This window comes from Bubalus bubalis, chromosome 5, assembly GCF_019923935.1.
Source record: "Bubalus bubalis isolate 160015118507 breed Murrah chromosome 5, NDDB_SH_1, whole genome shotgun sequence".
Lineage (NCBI taxonomy): Eukaryota > Metazoa > Chordata > Mammalia > Artiodactyla > Bovidae > Bubalus > Bubalus bubalis.
Genome location: NC_059161.1, coordinates 11,418,563 through 11,440,814, shown reverse-complemented (window position 1 = coordinate 11,440,814; position 22,252 = coordinate 11,418,563). Strand labels below are relative to the sequence as shown.

The 22,252-nt window shown below is 41.0% G+C and overlaps 1 protein-coding gene across 13 annotated transcripts in view; it reads right to left on the bottom strand.

The window, feature by feature from the left end:
- Positions 1-4,178: 4,178 nt before the first annotated feature.
- The window catches only part of PROX1 (prospero homeobox 1), a 60,061-nt gene continuing 41,987 nt past the window's right edge, over positions 4,179-22,252 (bottom strand). For 10 of the 13 annotated variants that reach the window (XM_025285459.3, XM_025285457.3, XM_006074269.4 and 7 more), the window contains one exon: positions 4,179-9,819. In XM_025285459.3, the coding sequence (XP_025141244.1) occupies positions 9,631-9,819 (189 nt within the window). In that variant the 3' untranslated portion in view covers positions 4,179-9,630. The remainder of the gene's footprint in view (positions 9,820-22,252) is intronic. The other 3 variants (XM_006074274.4, XR_006551042.2, XR_006551043.2) reach the window with 3 other exon arrangements.

Genomic DNA, 22,252 nt, shown 5'->3' with positions numbered 1-22,252 from the left:
ATGTTGTTGTTTAGCAGAGAACTCCTTTATTTTTTTTAACCTTTTAAAAAGATGTTTACTATTATATTGTAAAATAGGCATAAAATATAATTTACCTTTTTAGCCATTCTCAAGTGTAAAATCAGTGACAACTGATTTTGGTTCTGCAAAAAACAGAACAAACAACACGGAACAGACAAGTTACACGGTTCTGCAACTATCATCTCCATCCACTTCTGGAGCTCTTTTGTCTTCCCCATCTGAAACCTGATACCCATTAAACAATAGCTCTATGGCAACCACCAGCCTACTTTCCCTTTCAATTTGATTACTTTTAGAACCTCATACAAGTAGAATCACACAGCCTTTGTGTTTTTGTAACTGGCTTATTGTACTTAGCACGATGTCTTCAGGATGTTTCCATGTTACAGCTTGTATCAGAAGTGTCTTCCTTTTTAAGGCTGAGTAATATTCCATTGTATGTAGATACCACATTTTTAAATCAATTTATCTAAAAGAGAACAATTAGTTTGATTACACCTTTATGATTATTTTTGTTTTTTCATTGACTTTATCAATAAACACATATTTTAAAAATCTTTATATTGTAGTTCATTAGCAGTGTTGTGTTAGTTTCCTGTGTATAGCAAAGTGATTTGGTTATACATATTCATGCATCTATTCTATTTCAAATTCTTTTTCCATTTCAATACAGAATATTGAGCTACATTCACTGTGCTATACAGTAGATCCTTGTTGGTTATCTATTTTAAATATAGCAGTGTGTACATGTCAATCCCAAACTCCCGATCTATCCCTCACCCACCTTCCTCCCACAACCACAAGTTCATGGAACTCTTCTTTTTTTTTTTAATGAAAGTTTGACAGAACTTTTTGAATTTAATACTCACGTTCATACTTAGAGACTTATCCTATCATATCTGATGAGATCTTTGTTGCTTGAAACAGAGAACACCTTTTAAAAAAGTGAACAGTTTATTGCACCCCAGTATAAAGATAAGAATTCTTTGGTTAAAAGAGATCTCGATTTGGTGGCCCCTGAGGTAGTACCACATTACCCTAGAGATCTTGGGAATAAAAGTCACTGAGTTAGATTCTCTTTAAAATCTCTTCAGCACTAGTTAATTTCCTCTCTAACCAGAAAAATAAACCAATGTCCAGTGGAGAAGGGTCCTTCCTTCTGAATGATTTTGGAGACACTTGAAAGGACTCAGTGACCATAGGCAGGAAAGTGGTCAAAGGACTCAATGACCATAAGTCCTGGAAAGAGAAGCAGGATGCCCTGACAGATGATATTGCATTCAGGCAAGGCGTAGCCATGAGTGACATTGTTCAAAGACGTGGCCTTGTGTTTGGTGGGGAAGACCTCCAACCCTTAATCGCTGGGGTGTTCTCGGCCCCAAAATGAAAATGTAAAGTGTATTCCTGTGCACCAAGTATCTTTTAATACCTATACCACTGGAAGAGAAACACACCAAGTTGGTGATTTCTTCATGTTACCTGTAGTAGATGCCTCCGTCCCCTTGAACAGAGGAAGGGCTGGGGCCATGCGAGAGCATCACATGACACTTGCTGAGACACTTACTGAAGGGCAAGTGATCATGAACAGAGGAAAAAAGATCCAGCCGCCCTTGACCAACTTCAGAATTTTGCTCTTGCCTTGCCCTGTAACTTAACTTCCCTTTCTTTTTTATAAAATAATCTTTTAAAGTTTATTTTTCGGCAGTGGTGGTCGCTGTTGCTGTGTCCAGGCTTTCTCTAGTTGCGGTGAGCAGGGGCTACTCTTCATTTCGGTGCACCGACTTCTCATTGCGGTCAGTTCCCTTGTTGCGGAGCACAGGCTCTAGGCATGTGGGCTTCAGTGGTTGTGGCTCCTGGGCTCTAGAGCACAAGCCCAATAGTTGTGGACAACAGGCTTAGCTGCTCTGCAACATGTGGGATCTTCATGGACCAGGGATCCAACCAGTGTCCCTTACGTTACAAGGTGGATACTTAACCATTGGGCCACAAGGGAAGCCCCCTAAATTCCCTTTCTTGAAGGACAGGGAAGCCTGGTGTGCCGCAGTCCATGGAGTTGCAAAGAGTCAGACATGACTGAATTGTTCTCATGTTGTTGACAACAAGCAAAACATTTTAGCAAACATTTTTTTTTTGGTATGTAGAAAGCCTTCGGAGAAAGTCAACATGGTAGCTACATGGACTCTAAGAATCCTTTAGCCTTCTAGACACCAAAGAAAAAGGTTACCCTTTAGGCTTTTTTACCCTAGAGACTTGACCCTCCCTCCAAAGGGTTATTGCTTGTGGAGGGCAGTGAGTGTGTGGCACCATTTATTTTTTTTAGTAATCTTTCACAACTTTGTATGGATATCATACCAGCTGTTTTCCTTTATAAATCCTTCTCTTGTATTTTATGCCTTCAGGAGCGTTCATTGATCCCAGAGCTTGGCAACACACAGCAAATATTTGATGTTTTCCTATGACCTTGTATTCAGAGACATCTGTCTCTTACTTTAGCATGTGTGAATAAATTGTAAAAATGTGAGGATTTTTTGCTGTCAGTCTTTAAGTAAAACTTGTCATTTATGATAATGAATGGAGATACCAATGAATAAAATCAACCTTTTATTTACTATTACTTGGTGAAACCTAAACCTCTAAGTATACCAAGGGTACTGGCAGGCATTGAGACAGACATATATGGAAAAAGTTCTGTGAACAGGGTTCAGATCAAAGTTAAGAATAGTGGTATCAATGCATATTATTCTGGGTCAGCGCCATCGGATGGCGTCACAAAAGTAATAAGTTGAAGCTACAGTTTACATGAACCTCCTATCAGAAAACATTATCACCTACCGTAACTTCTTAGTGATTTAGTCACTACCTGGATTATCCAATCTGATTTAAAGAAGATTGGTGTTAAGTAAGGACCAGAAGACGGAAGTCATTTCATTATATTACTGCAAATGCCTTCTCCCTTTCAAGAGCAGTTAGAAGGGAGCTGAGGGTGAGAGGTGGGGTGGGGGGAGCGGGGAGTGAAAGGAAGCGTGACTTTCTTTCTCCAATCAGGGAATAAATATTTTGGCACAGAGCATGCTCTTTCGCATAATTTAATTAGGAAGGCTGGAATTTAAATTTGTGCCATTGATAGAAAAAAGAGCTGAAAATGGAAAATACCATTACCATTTAATAGCTTTTCAGTTGGCACTGATTCTAAGCACTTCTCATGACAAGAGAGTCAAAATATAAAGTTTTTGTCACTGAGGGCAAGAGCAAAAGGAGGCATCTCAGAGATGGATAAGACTCAGTGTACAGTAATATGGAGGGAGAAAGGGAGGTGCCGCTGTGAGTGACATTTAATAGGGTCATTGTCAAGTGGGCAAATGAGTTCTGATGATTCCTCAAGGTTTTTGATTTGAAGATAAAGGAGACATGATTTTAAACTAAAGCAAAAGAGAGAAAGAAAGTTTTCCAAAGCCATACAACCAATGTTCTTAGTATGAATCATGCTGCCATTCCTGTCCAAAGGAACATTTCAGGAAGGTTTTAAATTTACATTAGGATGTAGTTCTGAGTTCAATCAGAGTAGAAACAATACAAGCTCTCACTCCCCATATTTCAAATAACATATTTGCCATTTTGTGATTTGGGGAACATCTTTCCTTGTTCTTCAAATCATGAGACATTAACAATTGAACTGCATTTATTAGCTCACAATATTGTTTGCATCCAAAACCTTCATTGTTTATAGATTCTGAGGGTTAAATTTAAATCTGTGAGAAGAGGTTTCAGACAGAAATCTAGCCATTTACTACAAATGTCTGAAGTAAAAAAAGACCATTTCTATGAGTTGTGTGTAACGATCCTAGGTTTGTAGGCTTAAGAATTGTAATAAAAGGAAAACTCCAGGGAATTCCCTGGCAGTTTAGTAGTTAGGATTTCTCACTTTGGGTACCGAGGGCACAGGTTCAATCCCTGGTCAGGGAACTAATATCTTGCAAGTACATGACCAAAAATAACAAACAAAAAAATAAATTGCCAAACTGGCAGGAGGAGGAAAACTCCCGAATTGATATTACAGTCACAACTAGCCTGCTGTCCTACAATTGGACACAGGTCCAAAAACTAAATGGCACATGTTATGTGTTTAAATGTTTAAAAGAAATCAAATGGCACTGAGCTTGTAATGTATATTTTATTTTGCACAAGCTTGCATATATACTGCACATACATTCAGTTTAAGAGAAGATGGAAGGCACACAAGGCAATTGGACTACTGTAGCCTTTAAGTGGTACAAAGCAAAAGGTAAAAGTTTGCAGAGTATACAAAAGCTTCAACACACAAAGTAAAACCCCCTTCCCACCCTCCCCCCAACAAATTGTTTTTCCTGTTTTAAAATTTAGTAGCTGCCAAACTAATTTTTTTTTACTTTTACTTTAAAATCAATTGTCTACTGCACCTTTTTTATTTACTTTTTAATATGGACAGGGAGTCTCATTGTTTTTTTTTTATCATATCAATTAATATTACAGTACATCCTTGGTAATACAAAATTGTACACCTTCATCAAATAAATTAGGATAAATTAAACCAATAAATTATGCAAAGTCTTCAGAACAATAGACAACAACAAAAATCCACAATTGAAATTGCCTCTAGCTAAAAAAAAAAAAAATCAAAAATTGACTTTATCAGTTCAGTTATTGTACTATATTCAAATCAAAGGGTCTTTATTACAAAAAAAAAGAGCTTAATAATGCTATTTACAACATATTGCTAAATAATATAAAGGCAGTGTTTTGTCACGGTTTATACTATATACATATGAGAAATGGCTGGGACAATATTGGGGGAAGCCAGGACCTTTGATTCTTCTGGGTATTGCTGAGACCAACCCCAAATACATTTGCTTTTCGAATTTTAATTTTGAAGTGGTAATATACAATTTTAAAATGCTCTTCCCCCCTATGGAGAGGATTCAAATATTTTAAAAAACAAAGAATGGATCCATTTTCACAAAAAAGGGCCACTCTGTCTGCCTTTTCTGCTCATGCTCATGTTTGTGCATTTTCGGGGGTGTCAGTTTTGAGAGAGGGCTCAGTTGAAAAGACTCAAAGTCCAGTTGCTCCCAGATTCTGTTATGTTTCTAGAAGGATACTTATAAGAAGATGCAAAGGTTAAATACCAGTTTTGATCCCAGCTCTGAAAATGAGCATTTTAGCTTTAGTCTTATAGGTGGTTTACAACCAACAGATCTACAGAAAACAAAACTGCATTTCCTTCAACATCACATGTAAGTGCAATACAGTAACTGCTTACTCATAGAAACCAGTTACGTTCTTTTAAGGGGAGCTTTTTGAAAACAATGCTTCTTGTAATTTGCAAACACGGAGTCTGTACCAGAACGAAACATTTGTACTATTCACACCAATAAAGAGTCTATAATATACATGGCAAAGAGATTCTGCTCTGTCCTCACACGCACACGGCTTCTCTCGGGGGATTCTGTAAACCACTTTTTCTTTGATGAATTTATGATTGTTTCTGGGGAACATCCTGATTTGAAAGCCCCCAACTCTTTAGCTTTACGACTTAATATTAACCTGTTATGTGTATGCATGTATGTGTGTGTGTGGGGGGAGGGGGATTACATACTAAGTGTCTTCATGTACACAGAAAAGAAATTTCATAAATTTACAGAAACTGCATTACCCTTGCCCTTGACATCTGATGAAAGAGACTCTTATCTTTTAAAAGTAGAGAGCAGGATTTTCAAGAATGCTTTCAACTGTCTATACAGTCACCGAAGTGTTCCTAATAAATTCAACAGATGTTGTGAGAATGTAGTTATTTATTAAAATCTCATGTCTTACGTAACAACAGCCATGAGGTTAAATATTTACATTGCTTTATAAAAGTTCCCCTCTTGCTTTAGTGTTTTTGTTTTGCTTTTTTTTTTTTTGTCGTTTTTAACATTTTTAAAAATGATATTCACCCACATCCCTAGCACAGCAACAAAGAGTCGGCAAACATAAAACACTTTAATGGAATAATACTTGGAGGCACAACGCAAACTTCGGGAATATGTGGGTGAACATTTCCTTAAATAATGACTACATTCTACCATCTTCCACGTTGTTTTACCAGTTAAAGTGAAATGTCCTCATTAAACAGCCAGAGATACAGTAAGAATTAAATGTTTTGTTGTTGCAAATAGAACATTCTTTTGACAAAACATAACAAGCCTAAAATAGGTCCTTAAATCTAGGTAGGAAAAGGTAAGCTTTCCACTTCACACGCATATATATATGTCTATTTTTACATGTGTGTATATGTGTGTATGTGTTTATGTTCACACATCTGCACACACATATATAGCACATGGTATGAAATATTGCTTCTATACTACTTTTCGTTAGGCTAAGAAAACACAAGATTTGCACCACAGTTACAAAAAATTGGCTTCTACAAGAATTTTCAAAACTCGAATGCTGCTCAAACAATTGAGGAAAAAATAATTTGCGGTATCAAACTGTTCTAAAAATTCTCTTCTCAAAAACGTATTCTCCCGCTTTGTTTTTAAAAAGACACAAAATATGCATAGCTATCAACGTTATGTCAAACAGCCAGAAAAAAAATCTAGTGTTTATTGCAGCTGTAGTAATTGGAAATAAAGTCAAAAAGATGAAATCGAAAGCCACAGAAGGCACAAGAACAATTGTACTTGTGGGAAAAAAGTGGGATTTTGAAGGATTTTTAAAAATCCCCCCGCTGGTGCATTTAGGTCTAGGCACAGACTATAACCTCAAGTGTAGATGCAAAAATAATTTGGGGTTAGCAGAAAATAAGTGGAAATGTGGTATTTCAACATGGACTTTAGACTTTGTTTCCCTTTGTAAACTGTCCCTAGTCCTTCACCCTCCCACCAGAGAAAGCGAACTTTCTCCCAAGTCGCCAATTTTTACGTGGTGAGAGTTGAACGAAGATTGGAAAGATGGTGATTTTAAAAAACCTGTTAAATAGGCGTTTTGAGAGACAGGCTTTTGTCATTTTCCAATGCACTGGGAGGCACAAGATTTTATGGTGGGGAAAGAAAAAGAATCACCTAAAAGCAAAATGATCAAGTTCTGTTTCCAGGACAATGAGGTGAGTTTCTACTCACGCTGCAATTTCTACTCTGAAACAATTTCTATGCCTCAGTGAACATTGAGAGGATATTACTGTGGATAAGCACATCAACATTTGGTTGTGAATACACACTTTTGCTTAATTTGTCTATTTAAATTAGAAAGGCAGGGGAGAATAATACTAAAAATCTAAATATGTCTGGAATCAATACTAAATTTGCCCCAGATCAGGAAGATACTAGCAATCTGTCTCGATAGGTGAATATATTATGGTTTTGCCTTTTGCCTTGCAAATGGCAACACAATGGTGATGTGAATTCCATGGAACAGCAAAAAGAGCCAGTTGTATACTGATGTGAACAACGAATGTCATACCTTTGGGCGTGAAGCAAGGCAAAAGAGTGTGACCACAAGTTGAGATTGCTTCTCTACTTTGTGCTGATTGGATTTTTTTTTTTTTTTTTTTGCATTATATTCCAATGTGATGATTATCTGAACATTTTTTTTTCCCCTAAACAAGCCAGAACAAGAACACATTGGCTCAGATGGGCCTGTGTGCGCTGTGTAGGAGCCTGCGAGCTGGGGGATGGGTTCGGTTGTGCAGGGAGGCTGGGGCGTCCCAGGCCTAGGCTGCTGCACTCCGTCCACACCGTGAGAGGCTGTCTCCTGAATGACGCAGGCATCACAGGACCACACCGTTTAATTTAAAGTCAGCAGGTTTTAAAGCTTTGTGCTGACAATAATTGCCTTCATACATTCCTGTCCATCAGCAGAATTTATAAATGATGTTAAATTACAGCGATTGGGTCAGCTAGTCTCATGGGTCAACCGACAGTCTCCAAAGTCAAATGTCATTTTTATAAAAATCAAGGAAAAACGGTATTTATGTTGTACATAATCTACATACCAGGATTTTCTTTTTTTTTTTTTCTTTTTACTGTGTCATTTTAGAAGATGTAGATCAAATTACTGAAGGGAGGGAGGGTTCTGGAAAACACTATTAGAATAAAAAAGGAATTCTTACTGCCTCTGCACACAAAACCCATCCAAGAAAACAAGTGTGAATGCCATACAGCTTTTTAAAAGCAAGTATGGAAACGTTGTACACCTTTGAAAAACTGGAAAAAGACAAGAGAAAGAAAAAAAAGAGGAGAACCATTGAAGAAAGCATGAAATAGCAGCTAGCTTTCTCATGTGTGCTGAAATTGTGTCTTTTGGGTTAACTCCCAAATGCTCCTATTCTATACACTCTTCTCATGTTTTGGTCAATTACTAGCTTCTGAGTTAGAAGAGACTTTATCAATTGCTTTAAAACACTGTACCTAAAATGAAAACACTTTAAATTAGACTGTCACCGCTTTGAATATCCATCAGGGTAGGTAGTGTGGAAATGTATAGGAAAATAGGTCATTCTCAAATGTACTCCTCTCAGGAGGGGAAGATCCAGTCAGCTAGCAGCTGTCAACAAACTTCTAGTATAGGCAGGAATTTTATGGTCAAGTTAGGATGTCCTTTATTCCTTACCATAGAAAGGAATTCAGAAAATAGTGTTTTTTGAAAAAAAAAAAATTTGTTAAATATTACACAGACATGATAATTCTTCTAAAGCATATAAACAAAGTTTTGCAAAGAATAAATTGGAAACTTATGTGCCTTTTTATGTCTTAAGCAAGATACACAGAAAATAACAACACATTATAGGGGTTTTCCTGTATGAAGAACGATAGGTACTCACTACTACCAAGAAGAACCTATTGCAAAATTCCGAGAGGAGACTAGAAACCACATGAATCTCCAGTCTCACCTTGACTAGTCAGTTTTGTATAAAATTGCTCTGCCTCCAAAAGAAACTAGTTTGGGGTGTTTGCCATTTCTCTGAGGAGAGACTTGACAGTTAGTGATGATGTTTTCTTTTTACAATGTGGCCTTTTGGGGTACTTTTGAAAAGTGAGCTCTTGATCTGCCACCGGCATTATTTTCAAACGTGTGATAAAAAGCTACTTACTGAGTTCAAACCAAGCAAAATATTTAAGTTTATCAAGTGGTTTCATCCAGTTTTCTGACCTTCTCAGCAGTAAACACAAGAGACACATCACTGACTGCGGAGTCGGGCTGTGTCACGGGTCTCCCTCCGCCAACCGCCATTTGCAACAAACCATGAAGCCAGCAGACGCATTTTAAACAAATGCCCGTCCTTGCTAATATAGACTTTACACACGTCAACATTCTTTTTTTCCCTGATAATTAAGCCTATTTTAAGTCTCCAAATGTTAAGGGCCTTGGGCAAAAGTAAACTAAAGGCGGCAGGAAAAGAACCATCCCCGTTGCAATTGAAAACAGAAGAAGATGAGAGAAAGATGATGGAGGAGGAATTACCAGCTGATTTCATAACATATCCATGCCTCCCATACACACATATACGAAATCAAAATCTAGACACGGATAACGTGGACATCCAAAGGGGACTGCTACTATTCATACATTCGAAAAGAGTTGTTGAAATTTCTACTCATGAAGCAGCTCTTGTAGGCAGTTTGGGGATTTGAAAATCTCAGGGACTTCACTATCCAGCTTGCAGATGACCTTGTATATGGCCTTCTTCCAGGAAGGATCAACATCTTTGCCTGCGATAATGGCATTGAAAAACTCCCGTAATGTGATCTGCGCAACTTCCAGGAATCTCTCTGGAACCTGCTGATACAAGGAGACAATGGCATTAATAAAGTTTTCAGTTTCAAGTCTCCCGTTCTTCAAAGGAAATTGAGCTAAGGTCTTTCTTTCAGATAGGGGCTTACAGGGCACCTGCATTTTCTAAAAATGGCCGACCCCTGTTCTCTTATGTAAAGTTGTTATATATAGTAGCATTGTAATGTGGGGTTGACAGCTTTGTAGAGTTTTAGAAAAAGACTTATGCAAAGGATACATGCAGACCTATTGAAAAACTTGGATTCCATTGTGAATATTTGAGTAGAAAAATGCAGACATACCGTTGGGACTCCTCGCTTCATTAAAGAGGTGTATTCCAGAATCAGTTCTCTACCTTATCTTTCAGAATTTGAATCATATTTCCATTAGGAAAACAAAATGTCTTCTCAAAAGTAGACTAATAATTGGCCTTTGATATAAACTAAACCCACGCTACAAATGAAGAAAATTAAAACCTTAGTGTCCTGCTTGTATTAGAGGACTGTTGACTCTGTTGCTAAATTGTATACCAAAATATTCCACACTATAAAGTACAGGCATACTTCCTTTCACTGCACTTTGTTTTGCTTTCTTATAGTTCATAGATGGCGTGTCTTTTATGAATTGCAGGTTTGTGGCAACCCTGTGTGAAGCAAGCCGACTGGCACCATTTTTCCAATGATAACTGCTCACTTCATGTGTCTGTGTCGCACTTGGGTAATTCTCGAAATATTTCAAACTTTTTGCTCTCGTTATCTGTGATCAGTGATTTTTGATGTTACTACTGCAAAAAGACTACAACTCAAGGCTCAGATGATGGCTAGCATTGTTAGCAATTAAGTATATTTAATTAAGGTATGTACTTTTTTTAGACATAATGCTGTTGCACACTTAATAGAGTACAATATGGTATAAATATAACTTTTAAACACACTGGAAAAGTAAAGAAAACGTCATGTGACTCTTTGTATTGCAACATTTGGTAGTCTGGAATGGAACCTGCAATATCTCTGAGGTATGCCTCTACGCTATGTACAAAAAAAGAGTAAGATAATGATATTAATACTGAGTCCCAAAATACAAAAGTGTTAGTTGCTCACTCGTGTCTGACTCTGTGACTCCATAGACTGTAGCCTACCAGGTTCCTCTGTCCATGGAATTCTCCAGACAAGAATACTGGAGTAGGTTGCCATTCCCTTCTGCAGGGGATCTTCCTGACCCAGGGATCGAACCTAGGTCTCCTGCACTGCAGGCAGATTCTACCATCTGAGCCATCAGGGAAGGCCAAAATACAAAATGTGTACCAAATACTAAAATCCTTTTTAGTATTTTAGCCAGAAAATACTTTACCTTGAGATGAGAATTTCTCCATAAGAGAGTGACTTATGCAGTTGACAGTAATAATACTCCACATTTTTGGACTGCTTATTATGTGTCAGGTACTGTGTTATATACTGAATGTGAACTGTATCATTCACTTCCCCCAACATCTCTGTGGTTATTAACCCCATTTTACAGTGAGAAAATGGAGGCTCAGAGAGAATAAGGGAATTGTTCAAAGTCACTGTAGTTCAAGGTAAACATTCTCCAAATATACTTTTCAGAAAATCTATTTGTTAATTCTTTTCTACCACAGCAATGAATATGTGTGCATGTGTTTTCTGTGCATGTGCTTATGAATTGTTTATTAGTAGTTGTTTAATAGTCTGACCTCTTGTCTAGAGAAAGGAATAGCTACTCATGTACTTATTTAGTAATCTCTGTAAGTTACATGGTAAAGCAGGACCTATCACTCCCACAATGAAACAAAGGATTCACAGAATCATTCCAGATACTCATAATTTTCCAAGTACACACTGACACTTTATAATTTTCCTTTAGTGGGGGAACTTACACATGAATAATGTTTTACTTTTATAGTAAGTGCAGACATTTGAGGAAGTAAAAGCCCTGCAGCTGCATGTGTAGACGGATCTATCTACACATAGACAAGAGGTGAAAGATTTTTATCTTGGCTCAGACCTGCTGCTCACCAAAGTAACAGAGAGGGGTTGTCATTCTGAACATATTTGATCCCATTCTCCCCACCTTTTCTCGCTTTGTGCAGTGGACCTTTTTATAATGATAGTAACTGTTAAAGAAAATGAAAATGATACCAGACAAACCTGTCTGAGACATTTGGAGTTGGACAAAGAAGTTCAGTGCTTCCTATGGCAAGTCACTTGTCCTTTGAAAGAAACCTAATGATGCTCCAGAAGAAAAAGAGCCCCAGTCTGGGTCTGACTGGACTCTAGAAAAAGTGAAAATGTTGAGAAGCTTCTCCCTATATATATATATATAGAGAGAGAGAGAGAGAGCGAGGGAGCGAGGGAGCGAGCGAGGCTAGTTTCTCAGGACACAGTTCCAACCACTGCCTGGGGAATAATGGAAATACCACCTTGCTCCCCAGGGCTTTCCTAATGGCTCAAGTGGTAAAGAATCTGCCTCCAATGCAAGAGATGCTGGTTTGATCTCTGGGTCGGGAAGATCCCCTGGAGGAGGAATGGCAACCTAATGTAGTGTTGGCAACCCACTCCAGTATTCTGGCCTGGAGAATCCCATGGACAGAGGAGCCTGGCAGGCTACAGTTCATGGGGTCACAAAGAGTCAGATACCACTGAGCATGCACATAGCACCTTGCCCTCCATAAATGTGCAAACCCATATACTCCAAAGGCCATTCCCTGATGAGAATTCAACTGAACTCCGATGACCTTCTCCCCAATCTCCTGCACATACACGTGTATTTGTGGGATGAGAAGGGCATGGAGTGGCAATCAGCCCTCCCACTCACCTTCTACCAAATAAAAAGTCATTAAGCAGCCTTTCTGAGTACATTCCTGTCTTCCCCAAAGACGATCCTTCAAATTGTGTCAAATGGGCGTTACTGAGAGAGGGATTATGGCTGGAGACCAGTTACACAGTGCAACTACCCACTCTAACTACGGGGTTTGGGAGCTGTTAGCCAAATGCTACAGAAACATCATCAGAGGCATTTATTAAAAGAAACATTTCAAGAAGTGTGGTTTCCCTGGCCGTCGGCAACAGACCCACGATGAGGATCTATGGTCCTTGAACACTCGAGGATGCAGCCTAGCCTGGCGGAGAGCTCTAGGGACAGAGGTATGGCAGGGGCGCCAGATGAAGCCTACCCACTCCCAGGACCCCCAGGAGATCTGGAAACCAGGGCCAAGGGAGCAGGGATGACGTTTAAGATAGTCAGAGGAGGGGGATGCATCTAGAAAAGCGTCAGCCTTGGAGGAGGGAAGAGGTGCAGTTCTTGGGGTTTGCCTGAGAACAGATCAAAGAAATTTCTTTGGGGGCTGTGCACAGCCTCCACTCTGTTATTTTCTTTTTTTTTAATGCTTAAAAATGTATTATTTTAATTCTTGGCCACGCCACACGGCATGTGGGATGTCAGTTCCCTGAGCAGGGATCGAACCCACCCCCTTGCATTGGAAGGTAGATTCTTAACCACTGGACCACCAGGGAAGTCCCAGTTATTTCTTATCATCGGCCATGCTGGTTACTGATTTTTAGTGGGTTTTATCCTTTTTTAAGGACTTCCCAGGTGGTGCTAGTTGTAAAGAACTCACCTGTGCCAAGGCAGGAGAAGTAAGAGAATAAGAGATGCTGGTTTGATCCCTGGGTCGGGAAGATCCCCTGGGGGAGGGCATGGCAACCACTCCAGTATTCTTGCCTGGAGAATCCCATGGACAGAGAAGCCTGGTGGGCTACAGTCCACAGGGTGGCAAAGAGTCCGACGTCACTGAAGCAAATTGGCACACACATACGCATCCTGTTTCAAACATTCATTTCTTTTAGCAATACTCTTGGGCTGTCCTTTAACAATTTGTGCATTTGTGTCTTGATGTCATTTAGCTTTTCACCTATTTATATCCAGTTGTAGTGAATTTATCATTAGATGTCTTTTGAGCACTCTCCTGGCTTCTATTCTGTTTTCCTCACAATGCTACACAGGGTTTTGTTGCATCGTCTTTGATAAACAGCTCAAACCGAGACCCTGCCTTCTGCTTTGCCCCGCTTTGCTCTAGAATCACACCTTACCTTCCACTTAAATACTTAAAAAAAGGAATTTTAAAATAATGATAAAAAATAGAATTTAAAGACTTGAAACAGATCTCAGAGCTCATTTTATAGAAGAAGAAAGTATGAGATTCTATGGGATGAAGAAATTATGAGATGAAGAGACTCATGTGAAATAACCGATCCAGGTGTATTGCCATTAAACCCTGCTGGCTCCTTTTAAATGCATTTTCAGTAATTCCTACTTATATGAGGCATCAAAACCTTGACAAGCTGTGGATCTGTGGTTTAGAAAAACCACAGAAGAGCTAGTAACTTCAAAATAAGTGGGAATGACACAAAAGATTCCCAAGAGGAGACTCAGGTTATTGGTTTATGTTTGGGAAGGGATGAATTCTTTGAGAACAAATGAAATGGTTTGCTAATTTTGTGCTTAATTTGAGGCAATACTCACGCAATGGATTGGGCTAGATAAAAGAAAGTTATAATGAGATCCGCTACTGTTAGAGCAATTAATCTATTTTTTGGTGGCTCCACAGAGGTAAATTGATGGGTAGCAACTGATCTGAGAGAGTGCCAAGGAATTCCATCCACAGGTAGAAATATTGCCCATGAAAGAGAGACCCTTACCTCTCTGCCAGAAAAGTCTCCCCAACTCCATTTAACAGAGTAAGGGGGTGGGGGGGAGTCCTTTCTGATGCTCTGAGGGAGCGTCTTAAGAATTCTGGGTTATGAGACTGGTCTTATCCGTGTTTTTTCAGTACCTCTTCACACCTAATGGATTTCCAATCACTAATAAACATCTGCAGAAAATCCCTTAGTGACAAGTAATCCCTTATCTAGGTTTCTTTTAATAGAACCCAACAATCTGCAGAATGAACCCTAGAGTATCTCTTCAGCATCAGGTGGCAACAGTCAATCAAGTCCCTGGAATGCAAGACAATGCCGGCCGCTGGGAGGGGGAGGGAAGGCCATGCCTTTGGACATGCCACAGGGGAAAAACAAAAGGCTTCCAAAGTCTCTGGCCAGGACTCTGAGGCTATTGTGGGAGCTGCGGTGCTGAGTGTTCTTCAGGAGAGGCTAGTGGAAACTTTGCTTTGATAAAAGGCATCCCAATATAGGAACCTCACCCCAAATGGTCTTGCCTCTCCTTGCCTTGATATCTGGAGGAGAATATAATTGTGAGGAGGTACTTGACCAACTCATACATTTCAAGGGGGCTGACTCTCAGCATCCACCTATTTCATCACCACTGTTTGTTCGTGAGTCTCCTCAGAGCAAACGAGGGCCTTGTGGGCTTAGGTGAAATGGGAGAAATGGGAGGATATTTTCAAGTCTGCTCAGGGGTGCCTGGGTTGTCACACACTCACACACACACACACACACACACACACACACACGGTGCATTGGGTGGGTGCTTTTTGCTGTTCTTTTTTTTTTTTTTATCAGAATGAGTGGCAAAGACACATTTCCCCCCCGTCTTCCTCCTCCTCTTCCCAGTTGCTTTACCTTCAAGGATGATTTGTTTTATTAAACTGGCTGTCCCTAGCCTCTGCAGCACATAATAAAAGCCTGACATAGCAGGCTGCCTGCCTTCTGCGTCCTGCAGACACTCATCATAAGTGTCAGGACATACCAAGGTTAGCGGTCACTGCAAGTGTGCTCGCTGGCCCAAGCCTTGCCAAACGCTCTTGGCAGCTGAATGAATGTCAGAGAGAATAGAAGGGGAATTACAAAGGTTAAAAAGAAGACAGCCTCTCCTATTTTCTGGAGACAGGGTAGCTGATTTTTCACACCTCTGAAACGGCCAGAGGCTCATCCATCGGCCTCTTTCTGGGGATCTAAACCTTGCCCCTTGCACAGCTCCCTGTGGCTCTCTTACAATCCTCCATCCCCTTTAAAACCTGGTCCACTGGCTTCATTTCATCAGTGGAATGATGTTTGCCGAAATGGACAAAAAATAAACCAGGCACAGACCTCGCTCCCTAGCTCCTCTCTCCAGTAACCAAAGGCTCACATGGCTTCTCCAGCTTATTAATCAAGAGATGACAATCTTATCAAGATGGATCATCTTTTCAGTTCATCCTTGAAACTTTTCTTTTCAAACTTCAGTGAAGAAATGGTAAAGGAAATCTATGTATGGGCAGAAGTGGCTAACTAGTGGGAAAGTAAAACCTTGGTTTACTATTTTGGTGAATTAGTTCTGTGTCTGGGTTTACTTTCTTCTTGCTCCTCCGTTTAAAAAATACTATAAAAGGACAATAAAGTGCTGACTGTAAGAAGACAATGTCAAGGAGAAAAGGGTACTGGTATTTTGGATACTCTTCACTGCTCGCCTTGGAGAGAGAGTTATTCTTGTCACAAACCCTTTTGTCTGCGTCTGCTGACGGCTCGCCTGTAGCCAGCAGCATACTTTAACTGTTTTGTCACCTCCTAACATCACATGCATCAGCTGTTGGGCTTTTGTTACGGGTATTGTAGAACTAATCCGCTGTGGCTGGTCTACTGTGCAGTAAATAAAACAGAAACGGGCTTCTCAGACAATTCTGCATGAATATTTCAGATGGCTTTTACAACTCTGATTCACAAAATCAAATAAATAAATAACTCCCACAGTTTCCCCCTCAGCCTCTCCCCACACACAGAAACAAAACCCCTCAATCTAGACCCAGGTGCCTCCAAGTCAACTGCATTGAGGGCCCTGACTTGAGCCTCAAGCAATTGTTTTGAGTGAAGTTGAAAGAGTAGAGCTCTCTCAACTTCAACACCAGGGTGTTCATATTTATTATTAGACTTAAACACATCTGATTCCGAAAACTGGCTAAGTGGCTTTGAAAATCTCAAGAGCTCCTTCTCTCCTTGGGATTTCTTTAAAAAAGAAATGTCATGCCATCAGAAATATATAGTTAGAGTTGCCCTATCAAACTGCTTTTATTGTTTCCATCTGCATTTGCCTCCCTTCCACTCATGTGAAAAGGGTCAAGGGAAGATGCTCGTACCTCTAATTCATCCTAAGAGCCTTTCTAAAATGTTTAACCCCTATAGGAGCACAAAAGGAGAAGCAAACTTTGGGCTGGAGTTTTTTGAAACTGAATTGATATTGCGAGTTCTCTTATGGGATAAATAATGTACTAATCATACACAGCGAGGCATTTTTCTGAACGACTCGTGTCTTCGGAGAAGTTAAAAAGGGCATTTGTATGGGGCTGTATGTGCATGCTCATATGTGCACACACGCGTACACACACGCACATATACCCCTAGATCCTAGGAAAGGAGACAAAGTTGAGGTACTTTCCCGAGCATTCATTCACCCTGGTGTGCACGTGATGCCTCTAAACAAACTCTCTCATCCCTGCTATTTGTTAAGTAAATATTGATCAAGGAGAGACATAGTTCCCGACGGCAGTGGCACAAGCTGGGGACTTAGACCGTAGACAGAGTGGACTCAAATGGATAAACTCTGATGCTTTACTAACTCCTTATTGAGATTATCCAGTGAAAAGGCAAGAATAGATACATTATTGCTGTTCTTCTCCTCCGTCTCACTCTCACTTAATTTTCCTGCCTGAGGCAGAAGAGGGGGAATCTCAGAGCTATGAAAGATGGTGACAAGATATTGTGACTAGGGGTCTCCCTTCACAGTCACACACACGCTTATTTTGTGTGTACTAGCCAGGAACTAGCTGGCTCTTCAGAAGGGCAGAAAGGATGCTTCCCAGAGGGAAACATGGGACTGTGTCCTAAAGCCCTCTCATCAAGGGGGATGGATCCAGTGGGAGAACAAGCATGAATGTGCTTTGGAAAGTGTAAAGCAGTTTCTAAAAGTAAGGTGGTGGTTTGAACCTTAAGGACAAGCCCACTTTCTGGGAGACAGTTCACTGCGATTAATACACATGTGCAAACCAGTGTTCTGAGAGATGCTCTCAGGAGGTTCACATGGGAGATTTTATCAACTGAGTCAACACTCTGAGAAAAGTTGCTTTGTGTCTCCTAAGTTTTATTTCCAACACGTCATGATTCTGATACGAATCTTGTCAGGGGCTGAATAGCCAAATACACTTCCCTGGGAAAGCTGGTTTTAAAGTCACATCTAGAGGCTAGGTTTTGTGTTTTAGGGACAGAGCACCCCAATCAAAGAGCAAGGTGTTTTGAAGAGTTCCTGGAGAGAGTGACACAGTAGCACATACACTACGATATGTAAAACAGATAGCCAATGGGGATTTGCTGTATGACTCAGGGAGCTCACGCTGGTGCTCTGTCACAACCTAGAGGGGTGGGACGGGGTGAGAGGTGGGAGGGAGGTTCAAGAGACAGGCGACACGGGTATACCGATGGCCCACTCATATTCATGTACGGCAGAGGCCAACACAATATTGTGAAGCAGTTATCCTTCAATTAAAAGTAAATAAATTTACTAAAAAAAAAGAGCTTCCACCAAATGGTGACTGGGCCGTTTTCACAGGCTGCCCGCACCTCTGTTGGGAAGGACGGATTTTTCAGGGAGCAGTGGCTACAGAACTACTTGCCCACATGACACCGAATGAGGCCGAGGAAGACTCTAGCCACAGCTGAGCTTTGGACCAAAGTCTGACTCTGATGTTTCAGGTAGATTCAGCCTTCAGGGACCTTACAGGATCAGGTTAGTGTGATGCCCATGAAGTGGCTCAGCTGGTAAAGAATCTGCCTGTGATGCAGGAGAGCTGGGTTCAATCCTTGAATAGGGAAGATCCCCTGGAGAAGGGAATGGAAACCCACTCCAGTATTTTTGCCCGGAGAATCCCATGGACAGAGGAGTCTGGAGGGTTACAGTCCATAGGGTCTCAAAGAGTCAGATATGACTGAGCGACTGACACTTTCACTTTCTTTCACAGGTTTAGGTTAGTGTGATGCCCACGAAGTTTTAGGCATATGAATGGGCTCACCTCCCTCCTACTTATGTGTTTTGCTACTTGAATATGTGAAGACTAAATGCTTATAGGAAGTGGCTAGAGTTCAAGGCTGTCCTTAAAACAAAACAACCAAAAAAACCCTCCCCCCACCATGTTTCCTCGGTCTAAGCAAAGGAACACATGGCAGTAACAGTCTGTATCATTTTTTTTATAAACCTTCAAAAGAACAATGTTCTCTTGAGCAAAATTCAGTAGCATTCTGTAAACATTAATTTAAGGAAATCAATAGACTCAGTGAGCTAAAGCCATATTGCAAGATAAACTGGCCAGAGTGCCACTTTGTCAAATAGATTTTCGTTTTCTCGGCCTGATAAAGACAGTTTCAAAACGGGGCAAACGTGTTGCAACCAAGGTTTGAAAAGTATGTGGCCTTCAAACAGTCTGCTCGTTTCTCCTACAAAGCTGGATAAACAGACTTTAAAAATGATAAGATGGTTCAGAATTGATCTGGCTCTCAAATTTTACATGGGTAGATTTTTTTGGTTGTCTCACAGGAAAAGAGAAAAACAAAATATCACACGCATGGTCAGAATAGAAAATACAAGTAGTTGGGAGAAGGGGTTAAACTGTCTCGAGAAAAAGAGCTCTGGGGGCAGTGTCCATTGATTCTTGTCTTTAAAAAACAAAAACAGAAAGGAAGAAAGAAATCTTTATTCATGCTGACCTGATAGGCAAACAGACCTTCTTGCCAAAATCCCAAAGCCAAAATCTCTAGTGGGTATGGAATCAGAGATTTGAGCTGTTGGAAGCTGTTTCTTCTGTGAGTACCAACCAACGTCAAGTTAACGTTCCAGGGAGAAGCTGGGGGGGCAACCCCTGGGAGAGGGCTGGGGAAGGACCCTGAGACAGCAAGATCCATGCTGCAGCCTCAAGCGTCCTCCCGGCCAGCCTGCAGGAGGTGCAGGGAAAATCAGGAAAAGGGGCGAAAGGAAAGCCTGTCTCTCGTCTGCCGCTGTGGCAGGGACCTGCACTGAGCTTGTGGGAATACACTTCCAAGTGAACCTGCTGGCCAACCCGCGATGCCCGACCAGTCCTTATAAATGCTGACAGAGTGGTGTCCGGATAGGATAAGGTTGACATGGTCCATTGGCGGGAATGTAATAAAAAGGACGTAACAGTCCCATGGAAGCTGCAAGGTGGGAGGTTGAGGATTTACCTTAACTGGCCAGTGGAATGCCACGGGAAAGGATGTCAGGCAGGGGACTCTGGTCTTTGGTGTGGGCGGCATGGGCCTGGCCATCACCCCTCACGTGGACTTTCCTCAGCACCCCAAAGGAAGTGCCAAGGCTGCCCTGAGGGGTTTCTTTGTTTCCTCATCTGAATTTGAATCATTTACCTTTGAAGGGGCTTCCCTGGTGGCTCAGATGGTAAAGAATCTGCCTGCAGTGCAGGAGACCCGGGGTTCAATCCCTGGGTTGGGAAGATCCCCTGGAGAAGGGAATGGCAACCCACTCCAGTATTCTTGCTTGCCTGGAAAGAGTGGATATTTGGAAAATAGAACTGTATTTGGAATATTCAGAGAAGCAAATTCCTACACCTTTCAGATGCTGATAATTGATAAAATGTGCTAGAATCGAGCATTTTGAGTAATTGTGACTTTCACAGTAATAGAAAAGACTGTCTTCACTTCCATGCTATCTGTTAATAATTTGTGTACATACTTTAAGCTATGTAAACATTCCACTGGCTACTTTGCCTATCAAGATAAATAAAACCATCTCTCCCACAGCCCCAGGAAAGGAAGTACTAGCTTGCTAGGAACAGAATGACACATGCCTTTGTAATAAACTCTATGAGGCTGTCAAAACTATTTTGTAGGCCTGAAATCTGGTTCACCAAATGTGCCTAAAGTGGCCAGTGTATTTGCTCATGCTTGGAGGTCTTGGCATTGTATGTATTAAGAAATATAATTGTCATGTTACTTGCTGTAATGAGTTTAATCTTTCATCTCTCCCAAGCTCTACACATGTCTCAAAGAGTGACTCCAAGTTTAAATAAGCATTAATCAAAACAAAAAACAAAAACAAAATCAGAGGAAAAAAAACATCAAAAACTAAAGTCTAGTATTTTCTCCCATCCCTCCATCCCCGAGAAACTATGAAAATACTCTCCCATCTTAAAAAACAAGGGCAAACTCTCTGCTGGAATTACTTATCTGGTAGGTTGTTTGGTAAGATTTGGACCGAGACTTTGCATCAAAGAATCATAGTTCTGGAACTCCAGAAGGAGAAAGGATCTGAGAGTTCATGTTCTACCAAAGACAGAAAAAGCCTCAGGCAGGGGTCGGCAAACTCCTTCTGCAAAGGGTCGGACAGTAAATGCACAGGCTTTGTGGGCTGGGTTTGGTCTCTGTTGCATATTGTCCTTCTTTTTCACAACCTTTACGAATATAAAAACCATTCTTAGCAAGGGCCATAAAAAAACAGACTCAGTGCCAGATCGGGCCTGCGAGCCAGTGTGCCAACCCCTGCTCTCAGCCAAACTTAAGAGCTAGCCACTTTTCTGAAGGCCTTAAGCTCTTTCATTCTCCTCTAATCCCGTGTCCCTCACTGGGTCAGCACACTAGTTGCTCCTGGGAGGGTAGCTGGGATTGACTAACCCAGATTCAACCTGCATTGTCACACCACTCCACAGATGTGGGTAAGGCTGCACGTGTCTACGGGAATAGTTCATGGACCACACACAGAGATGCTAAGGACCAGGTGGCCCTCCGTCTTGCCCTGCTTTGACAAGGAGCTTTTCATTAGGCACTTCCCGGCCAGCAAATATTCAAATGCACTAAATGGAAGACTCCATCTCTCCTTCTTGATGCAGGTAATGAATCAACTTCGATGGAAAAATAAGCACTAGATAGCCACTTCGCTGCCTTCACTAACTTCAAGTCACCCCATGAATGCTGTGCCAACTGTGTCAGAGTTCGAGACAGGCTGATAGCGCCTGAAGCTGAAATTTTTGCTACCATTACTGGGTGAGGTGCTGGAATGAATAGGGCCAAGCCTGGTGCCCTTCTTGGATGGGAGATTATTCAAAAACAACAGGGCATCAGCTCTTCAATATTACACAGAGGGAAGCTGGGGCACAGATAATCCGCAGTTACTCCTGTTTCGTTGGAGAATGCATTACGTGATTGTTTTCTGCAGAGATTTACCTCCATAATTAAGCTGTGCCCAGGCGAACATGAAAACCAGTCTGTGTGCCCTTTATTTGTGGGGATGGAGTAACAAGAGTGAGAAGCCCGAGGAGAAATGGGGTTGAGGAGGTGGGGTTGAGGCAGGACAAAGAACAGCACGGAGCAGAGTGAGCAGGAGAGAAGGTGCGGGCAGATGCAGATGCTACGTGAACAGAGCTCCGGAGAACACCGGGTTCCGGGAGCCTCCGCCTCTCTGCTGACAACTGCTGATGTGT